Source organism: Taurulus bubalis, assembly GCF_910589615.1.
Source record: "Taurulus bubalis genome assembly, chromosome: 12".
Lineage (NCBI taxonomy): Eukaryota > Metazoa > Chordata > Actinopteri > Perciformes > Cottidae > Taurulus > Taurulus bubalis.
This window is the reverse complement of record NC_136600.1, coordinates 25,878,795-25,888,624: the sequence shown is the minus strand read 5'-3', so window position 1 is coordinate 25,888,624 and position 9,830 is coordinate 25,878,795. Positions and strand designations below refer to the sequence as shown.

Below are 9,830 nucleotides of genomic sequence, written 5' to 3'. Positions count from 1 at the left end.
TACTTCTGAGCCAATTCCACGTCTTGAAATGAAACAGAATTGGCAAAAAAGGCAAAGAAAAGGGGAAAAAAAGGCAAATAAAAGGGGGGAAAAGGCAAAGAAAAGGGGGGAAAAGGTTAAGAAAAGGGGGAAAAAAGGCAAAGAAAAGGGGAAAAAAGTTAAAGAAAAAGGAGGGGCGGGGGCAAAGAAAGGGGGGAAAGGCCAAAAAAAAGGCACAAAAAGGCCAAACAAATTGCAAAAAGGCAAATAAAAGCTAAATAAAAGTGTTGCCAGCGAGTGGGCGTTTTTGCTGACTTCCTCCCGTGTTGCAGAACATCGATCTGCACGCGCTCACCGGCTGGATCCCTGAACGCATCGCCATGCACTCGGACAATCAGTCCTTCAGCAAGGACGACACTTTCCGCATGCTCTTCCAGAGGTGAGCGACGCACAAACACACAAACACACAAACACACAAACACACAAACACACAAAGGAGAGATTTCTTGAGTTTATCAAGGAACTCGTCTTCTTCACCTCCTTTTTGTGTGTTTTTCCTCACCGTTTCTGTCCCACGTCTCTGGGCTTTTATGCTCTTCTCCTCTCTTTTACCTTCCCAGGTTCCACAGGGGCAGCGTCCTCGTCACCACGGCGACAGGCGTGATGACGGAGGAGGAAGGGGAGCGCTGGGGTTTGGTGCCGACGCACGCCTACGCCGTCCTCGACATCAGGGATCACAAGGTCGGTGCATCGGAGTCGAGCGTCCCGCGCCGCCAAGCCGGGGAAGCGCAGCTTTTCCCCGCCGTGACCTGTTGCGTTCATGCGTCCGCAGGGAATGCGCTTCCTGCAGCTGAAGAACCCGTGGAGTCACCTGCGGTGGAAGGGCCGGTACAGCGAGCGCGACGAGAAGAACTGGACGCCAGAGCTCCTCAAGTACCTCAACTTTGACCCCAAAACAGCGCAGAAGTTTGACAACGGTATTTATTTTTTATTTCCTGGCAAAGAGTCGCCCCCTGGTGGTCAGGAGAGAGAATGCAGCTTTAACACATGAAGAATATACTTCTATACAACCAGAGGAGTCGCCCCCTGGTCGACAGTAGAGAGAATGCAGCTTTCACACATGAAGCATAGACTTCTATACAACCTGAGGAGTCACCCCCTAGTGGTCAGTAGAGAGAATGCAGCTTTAACACATGAAGCATAGACTTCTATACAACCCGAGGAGTCACCCCCTGGTGGTCAGTAGAGAGAATGCAGCTTTAACACATGAAGCATAGACTTCTATACAACCAGAGGAGTCGCCCCCTGGTGGTCAGGAGAGAGAATGCAGGTTTTAAGACAAGGAATAAAACATATTTTTCCTCTCCAGGTGTTTTCTGGATCTCCTGGGAGGACCTCTGTCAGTACTATGACGTCATCTACCTGAGCTGGAACCCCGCCCTGTTCAAAGAGTCCTCCTGTATTCACAGGTGTGTGTGTGTGTGTGTTCCCCAACATATAGATGCATTGTGAGGGTGTCTGTGCTCAGTGCGGTGGTGTGTGTGTGTGTGTGTGTGTGTGTGTGTGTGTGTGTGTCGTCTGCAGTAGCTGGGATGGGAAGCAGGGCCCAGTGAAGGACGTCTACAGTCTGGCCAACAACCCCCAGTTCAAGCTGGAGGTCCAGTGTCCCACGGGTGGGGCCGCCGTGTGGGTGCTGCTCACCAGACACATCACCGACAAGGTAGGGACTCAATGTGGGTTTTATTTGTGGGTTCCGATGCCGTCGGGCTTCACTTTCATCTGACTGTGTTCTCTCTGTCTCAGGACGATTTTGCCCAAAACAGGGAGTTCATCACTCTGGTCGTCTACAAGACGGACGGGAAGAAGGTTTACTACCCAGGTGAGGTGGAACTGTTGTTTCAAAGTGAATGTACTGTCTCTGTTTAATCCCAAACATGTACATGTGTTTTTAATGGTTGAACTTGGTGCCCCACAGCCGACCCCCCTCCTTACATCGACGGCATCCGCATCAACAGCCCTCACTACCTGACCAAGATGAAGCTGACCAGCGCAGGAACACACACCTTCACACTGGTGGTCTCCCAGTACGAGAAGCAGAACACCATCAACTACACGCTGCGGGTGAGGAATGCACTGTTTGTTTTATTTGTGTGTGTGTGTGTGTGTGTGTGTGTGTGTGTGTGTGTGTGTGTGTCAGATATTTGTTGGGTCACGTATAATTCATGGTCTCTCTCTCTCTCTCTCCGCAGGTTTACTCCGGATGCAAATTCACCTTCTCCAAGATCCCAAATCCCTTCACTCAAACCAAAAGGGTATGTTGTACACACTCACACACACACACACACACACACACACACACTCACACTCACACGCACACGCACACACACACACCGCAGTACAACGATGTAGGGGGACACACACACACACACACACACACACACACACACACACACACACACACACACACACACACACACACACACACACACACACACACACACACACTCACTCACTCACTCACTCACTCACTCACTCACTCACTCACTCACTCACTCACTCACTCACTCACTCACTCACTCACTCACTCACTCACTCACTCACTCACTCACTCACTCACTCACTCACTCACTCACTCACTCACTCACTCACTCACTCACTCACTCACTCACACACACACACATGACCGAGGTCTTGTGCTCCAGATCAACGGCCAGTGGAAGGGTCTGAGCGCCGGCGGCTGTGGGAACTACAAGGACTCGTACAAACACAACCCCATCTACCAGATCAACCTGGAGAGGCCGGGGCCGCTGCTGGTGGAGCTCCGAGGATCCAGGTCTGTCTGTCTGTCTGTCTGTCTGTCTGTCTGTCTGTCTCTCTCTCTCTCTCTCTCTCTCTCTCTCTCTCTCTCTCTCTGGTAGTGACTCCCTTCTTCTGTCTGCAGGCAGTACAGCGTTGGCTTTGAGATGGTGACGGTGTCCACGGTGGGGGATGCCGGCCCGGCCGCCTCCCAGAAGAGGAACAGTGGAGATTACAGGTACAGTTTTAGAGTAGAGTAAACCTGAAGGACGGTCTTCTTCTTTGTCTCCTCTCAGCCATCATGTGAGTCTCACTCCGGACTGAGGCAGAGACAGAGAGACAGAGAGAGAGAGACAGAGAGGTAGAGAGACAGAGAGGTAGAGAGACAGAGAGACAGAGAGGTAGAGAGACAGAGAGGCAGAGAGACAGAGAGACAAAGAGGTAGAGAGACAGAGAGGCAGAGACAGAGAGACAAAGAGGTAGAGAGACAGAGAGGTAGAGAGACAGAGAGACAAAGAGGTAGAGAGACAGAGAGGTAGAGAGACAGAGAGACAGAGAGGTAGAGAGGTAGAGAGGTAGAGAGACAGAGAGGTAGAGAGACAGAGAGGTAGAGAGACAAAGAGGTAGAGAGGTAGAGAGACAGAGAGGTAGAGAGACAGAGAGGTAGAGAGACAGAGAGGTAGAGAGACAGAGAGACAGAGAGGTAGAGAGACAGAGAGACAGAGAGACAGAGAGACAGAGAGGTAGAGAGACAGAGAGACAAAGAGACAGAGAGGTAGAGAGACAGAGAGGTAGAGAGACAAAGAGGTAGAGAGGTAGAGAGACAGAGAGACAGAGAGGTAGAGAGACAGAGAGACAGAGAGACAGAGAGGTAGAGAGACAGAGAGACAGAGAGGTAGAGAGACAGAGAGACAGAGAGACAGAGAGGTAGAGAGACAGAGACAGAGAGACAGAGAGGTAGAGAGACAGAGAGACAAAGAGACAGAGAGGTAGAGAGACAGAGAGGTAGAGAGACAGAGAGACAGAGAGGTAGAGAGACAGAGAGGTAGAGAGGTAGAGAGACAGAGAGGTAGAGAGGTAGAGAGACAGAGAGGTAGAGAGACAAAGAGACAGAGAGGTAGAGAGACAGAGAGACAAAGAGGTAGAGAGGTAGAGAGACAGAGAGGTAGAGAGACAGAGAGACAGAGAGACAGAGAGGTAGAGAGACAGAGACAGAGAGACAGAGAGGTAGAGAGACAGAGAGACAAAGAGACAGAGAGGTAGAGAGACAGAGAGGTAGAGAGACAGAGAGACAGAGAGGTAGAGAGACAGAGAGGTAGAGAGGTAGAGAGACAGAGAGGTAGAGAGACAGAGAGGTAGAGAGACAGAGAGGTAGAGAGACAGAGAGGTAGAGAGACAGAGAGACACAGAGAGACAGAGAGACAGAGAGACAAAGACAGAGAGACAGAGAGACAAAGAGACAAAGAGACAAAGAGACAGAGAGACAGAGAGACAAAGAGACAAAGAGACAGAGAGACAGAGAGACAAAGAGACAAAGAGACAAAGAGACAGAGAGACAAAGAGACAAAGACAGAGAGACAGAGAGACAGAGAGGTAGAGAGACAGAGAGACAGAGAGACAAAGAGACAAAGACAGAGAGGCAGACATCTTTCTCTGCCTGCATGTGTCTTCACCTCCGTAGAGCTGAGCGTCTCTTCTCTCCTCAGGTGTGGCTTCTGCTACATGGAGGCGGACCTCGTCCCAGCCGGCCTCTACAACGTCGTCCCCACCACCTTCCTGCCCAAACAGGAAGGACCCTTCTTCCTGGACTTTGCCGGCACCTCGGCCCTCAAGGTCTCCCAGCTCCAGTGAAGACGGAGGTGATGAGGCCTCCACGAAACGCCACGACTACAGAATGTGTCTCAGCCTTTTCCCCTCGGCTTCTCTCTTAAACCTTCACTGGGGACGTCCCTTTGATGACATCACGCATGACGAGGACAGCAAATATTAAAAGATCAAATTCTAGTAAGAGGGACATAGAACGGAGCATGGACTTCCTGGTTCTCATGAGATGATTACATGACCACATCCTGGACTCAACCGGATGCGGAGAAGTAACGGGGTAAACAAAATGGCCGCTTTCCCCCATAGAGTCACATCAGGGAAAGAGGATAATTACTTTTTCTTTCTTTTGTTTATGAATGAACTTCCCACTGCGAACACTTGAGTAGCTCTCATTTAAATCTGTACGTCACATTATCACAAAGAAATTAGAAAGAAATACAATTCAGGGTCATTATAACTTCTTTTTTATGGAAAGAGCAGCACCACAGGGAAAGTGTGTGTGTGTGTGTGTGTGTGTGTGTGTGTGTGTGTGTGTGTGTGCGTGCGTGCGTGCGTGCGTGCGTGCGCTTGACTGACTGTCACTATCAAACTTTTACAGGGAAAGAAAAAGAAGAAAAACATAAATGTTTTGCCAAGTAACGTCCGCTGTTTACTTTTTTCTTGATATACTGCACTTTTATTTTAATCATTTCTCATTTATGTTTACTGTATATAGAAGTTTCCTCATCTTGTTTCCTCACCTCGTTTCCTCACCTTGTTTCCTCACTTTGTTTCCTCACCTTGTTTCCTCACCTTGTTTTCTCACCTTGTTCCCTCATTTTGTTTCCTCACCCAATTTCCTCACTTTGTTTCCTCTCCCAGTTTCCTCACTTTGTTTCATCACCCTGTTTCCTCATTTTGTTTCCTCACCTCGTTTCCTCACCCTCTTTCCTCACCCTGTTTCCTCACCCTGTTTCCTCACCCTCTTCCCTCACCCTGTTTCCTCACCCTGTTTCCTCACCCTGTTTCCTCACCTTGTTTCCTCACCTTGTCTCTTCACCCTCTTTCCTCACCTTGTTTCCTCATTTTGTTTCCTCACCCTGTTTCCTCATTTTGTTTCCTCACCTCGTTTCCTCACCCTCTTTCCTCACCCTGTTTCCTCACCCTGTTTCCTCACCCTCTTTCCTCCACTTGTTTCCTCAACTTGTTTCCTCACCCTCTTTCCTCACCTTGTTGCTTCACCCTCTTTCCTCACCTTGTTTCCTCACCTTGTTTCCTTCCCCCTCAGCACTCTGTCATGTACAAACGTTTATCTCTTATCTCTGAAGAAGAAAAGCTTCGCGGTCGCGTCACAGATTCCTCGGCAGTAGTCGTGGTTACGCTGCAGTGAACATGTCGTCATATATCTAATCTTTAAACATTACATTTGTGTTATTGTTACGTTTACATGAAGGGTTAATGGTGTTTAGGAGACACACACCTGTGCGCTGCTGCAGTGAATGTAAAGCCAAACGTAATGAGATTATTGTCCTTTCATCATTGTTTCACTTCATTAAGTATTTAGCTCATAAAATGTATTTTAGGAAATGTCCCTCACACGGTCAGAAGGTCGTTTTATCCCACCAACCGGTTTAAAAACTACAACATATTCGATTTAAACCAGAGGAAATCTGGAACGGGTGATGACTTTTTGCCATTTTGACTTGATTTATATTTGTAATAGTTTTGCGTTTCTATTAATCTTGTTTGGACACTAGTGTTATGTCAGTGTAGGCGCTGTGCACTGAACAATACTACAACAATATAGTCCACTTTTTATTTTTATTTTGTTATGTTGACACGCTTTGGCTTTGCTTTTTGATCATTCTTTTTTTTTGGGGTTCACAGTCATAATTCTTGAGAGCATAATGACAGTTTTCGCTCCCATAAGAACTGTTAACAATAATTCATAATGAAGCCAGGGCTGACTGTACATGAACTATAATTGCTGTTGTGCTAAAAGGTTGGAATGTTCTATTCAGTGAGTGAAATATAGCTTTAAATATCCATTGCCAAGTATTTTTTGTCATATATCCATTTGTTGATTGATTGTAAATCATTGTCATTATTATGAATGCCATATCTCTGTCACGATGTAATTTGAATTGGCAACAAGCCGACTAATTTAAAGTATGCAGCGGGACAATCTTGCAGCAACCTGTTGTATGAATGATGATTTAATGTTTGCAAAACTTGCACTAAATGTTGGGTCGACTGACGTGTTCAAACTTTGAATACAGGAAATGGTTTCTGCTTCTGTCTGGGCTCTTCTGTTGTTCATTTATTTGGGAAAGGGGCTTTTATTTTGATAGAGGAGCAACAGTAATCAGAGCTTCTACTTTTTCTATCAGATACATTCTGTAAAAAGTTAATTTGATCAATATGCTCAACATGGAGAGAGGCCTAATGATGAAGAATTTTGACATCTTGTGTGGTTGATAATACAAAATCTTATTTATACAACACATATCAAAACCAGTAGTAATGTATTTCACAGGCAGACAAAAAGAACAAAGGATACAGCTACACACACATTTACACATGAATATACACACATGAATAAATCCAAACAAGGTCTGTAAACTACAAGTAGCCTACAGATTTGCTATAACCGGAAGTGACTGTTTCTGTGACTTCCTGTCTATTTAAAATAATCTATTTACTTGTTTTTTGTCAAAACAGCTTCAATAACAAAATAAAATGCTTGATGAATAAATCTGTGTAATATATATATATATATATATATATATATATATATATATATATATATATATATATATATATATATATATATAATCTCTACTTTCATGTGTTTTTGTGTCCCATCTTTAATCCTTAACTTCTACCCGGAAGTGAGTGTTTCTGTGACTTCCTGTCTATTCTTTGAAGGCAGCTGGACACTGTCTTGACCAAAACTGACTTGACCACAGTTTAGTCTCGTACGAGCCTGTTGAATCGGAACACTGTCTTACAAATAATTTAAAAAACTTAATTTCCCAATCTACTTCCGTTCCTGCGCACAAGCACCCGGCTTCTCCGTTGAGCGTCAGTGCCATGACAACAGGACGATGGCCGCGAGCGAGAAGTGTGATTTCTGAGTGAGCGGGGACCGAACCAACCGTCGCTTTTACGGACCGGGCTCGAGCGCACGACGGTAAGAGCAGAAGTAACCGGTAGCGACCTCGCTCTCGAGCCGCTAACCTGCTATCCAGGTAACGTGGCGCGAGCTAACGTCACGAGCTAGTTCAGCCGGTGTTAACGGGCGACTTTCAGCCGAACGGCTTCGAACAGCTCGCGCCTGTTTCTCTTCTCTGTGTGTCTCTGTGACACTCACTTCATGTACACGCTGCTGCGCCAGGTAATGCACCTGTTACTGGAACCGGGTGTGTGTGTGTGTGTGTGTGTGTGTGTGTGTGTGTGTGTGTGTGTGTGTGTGTGTGTGTGTGTGTGTGTGTGCGTGCGTGCGTGCGTGCGTGCGTGTGCAAATCCATCGTGTTGTGTTTTTGCACAGACATATTACCTGGTGTTTAGCAGCTGGGATGACACACACACACACACACACACACACACACACACACACACTATGTGTGTGTACACACCTGCAAGCTTTTTGTGTTTCAAACTGCACAGATGATGTACTGTAATATTTTTATCTCTAACTGTATTCAGAGGGTGTGTGTGTGTGTGTGTGTGTGTGTGTGTGTGTGTGTGTGTGTGTGTCAAAGTGTTAACTGGAATGGATGTGACATTTAGATAAGAATGTGTAGTTCCGTGTAAATTACGGTGGTAAATATGTCATAAAAAAATTATACAAAAACAAAGTTCCAAACATTTCATACATTTCAATAATAATCACACCTCAATTATATATATAATAATATATATATAATTGAGGTGTGACTATTATTGTGTATGACATGTTTGGAACTTTGTTTTTGTTTGTTTTGTTTAGTTTTTACAGCCAAAGCCTAATAGTGAAAGTGTCTCTGTTAGCGTGTAAACTTTAGCTATAATGAGCTGAAGCTTCAGAATGCATCTTTTGAGTCAGTGTATACATCTTTTCATCTATTTTAATTCAATGCTTATTGTTATTTATTAAGTACTGACACCGAGCCTGAACGTCCCTCCCCGGGCCGACCCAGGTCTATTAGGGAGGTGGTCAGGTCGTCGCTTTAGTCTCCGCTGGTGGAATTAATGTCGACGTTTCTACCAGCTTCCTGCTTGAGGCAGTGCATGTCTGTGTTCTGGAGACGGGGTGGATTCCCTCTGGATTAGCTGAGCGTTCCACCTGCTCAGCACTAGAAAAGCTGCTCAGCTCTCATACTTAGATCTGGTCATGTGACCTGGTCGCCTGGTCAGCCATTGGCTGCCGGTGCACACGAGCATTGAGAGCCTCTTTGGCTGCTGGAGGCGGAGCTGCTTGTTGGAGGTTTGATCTGTGACCAGCAGGAGGAAGGACAGCTTCTCTCTGTTGTGGCCCCTGATGTGAGGCCCCCAACCCGTCCCTTAACTCGGTTGTGGCCCCTGAAGCGAGGCGCTCAACAGCTCAAATGAAATGTACACATTATGAGTTGGAAGGTATCTAATTGAATGATTACTGAACCCAACTCTTTGCTTCTCTCTCCGTCCAATCAGAGGCAGCATGTCTCTGTTCAAGGCTCGTGATTGGTGGTCGGCGACGCTCGGCGAGGGGGAGGAGTTCGACCAGGGATGTCTATGTGTCGGAGACGTGGACAACAGCGGCACCGGGCATGGTGTGTGTGTGTGTGTGTGTGTGTGTGTGTGTGTGTGTGTGTGTGTGTGTGTGTGTGTGTGTGTGTGTGTGCGTGAAAGATCCTAACCAGTCAAAGCCAACTCCCTAACGAATTTTAAAATGGTTACTTCCAGGTCCGGAAAAGTAATTTAAAAAATGTAAATCCGAAAAAGTTTAGTAAAAGTCATGTAAATGTGTTATATTCATGTGTTCATGTCGTTCATTTACGCTGAGTTTGAAATAATGAATATAATGAACTATTGTCTCATTCATTTGAGTCATTTAAGGTTTTGCTTTGTATTGTCATTGTTAGTTTAAATACTACATTTACTCACTTTTTACTGTTTACACCCAGATTTCACTAAATGTTTGGTCAAGGAAATATAGGTTAAAGTCATGGAAAAGTCATGGAGATGCATTGGTCAGAATGTGTGTGAACCCTGACTTTAAACATGTGAAG

General features: G+C 46.0%; 2 protein-coding genes across 2 annotated transcripts in view; both read left to right on the top strand.

Annotated features, from left to right (window-relative positions):
* Positions 1 to 4,626, top strand: part of capn7 (calpain 7) — a gene marked incomplete at its 3' end in the record, with an annotated part of 11,492 nt that extends 6,866 nt beyond the window's left edge. Inside the window, exons 11-21 of the mRNA XM_079227040.1 lie at positions 312 to 418; positions 600 to 720; positions 812 to 956; positions 1,349 to 1,448; positions 1,564 to 1,699; positions 1,783 to 1,858; positions 1,955 to 2,100; positions 2,229 to 2,291; positions 2,682 to 2,812; positions 2,921 to 3,013; positions 4,482 to 4,626. Coding sequence (XP_079083166.1) covers positions 312 to 418; positions 600 to 720; positions 812 to 956; positions 1,349 to 1,448; positions 1,564 to 1,699; positions 1,783 to 1,858; positions 1,955 to 2,100; positions 2,229 to 2,291; positions 2,682 to 2,812; positions 2,921 to 3,013; positions 4,482 to 4,626 — 1,263 coding nt within the window. The remainder of the gene's footprint in view (positions 1 to 311; positions 419 to 599; positions 721 to 811; positions 957 to 1,348; positions 1,449 to 1,563; positions 1,700 to 1,782; positions 1,859 to 1,954; positions 2,101 to 2,228; positions 2,292 to 2,681; positions 2,813 to 2,920; positions 3,014 to 4,481) is intronic.
* A 4,633-nt stretch (positions 4,627 to 9,259) lies between these two features.
* The window catches only part of bbs9 (Bardet-Biedl syndrome 9), a gene marked incomplete at both ends in the record, with an annotated part of 88,731 nt that continues 88,160 nt past the window's right edge, over positions 9,260 to 9,830 (top strand). The window contains one exon of the mRNA XM_079227381.1: positions 9,260 to 9,371. Within this exon, the coding sequence (XP_079083507.1) occupies positions 9,260 to 9,371 (112 nt within the window). The remainder of the gene's footprint in view (positions 9,372 to 9,830) is intronic.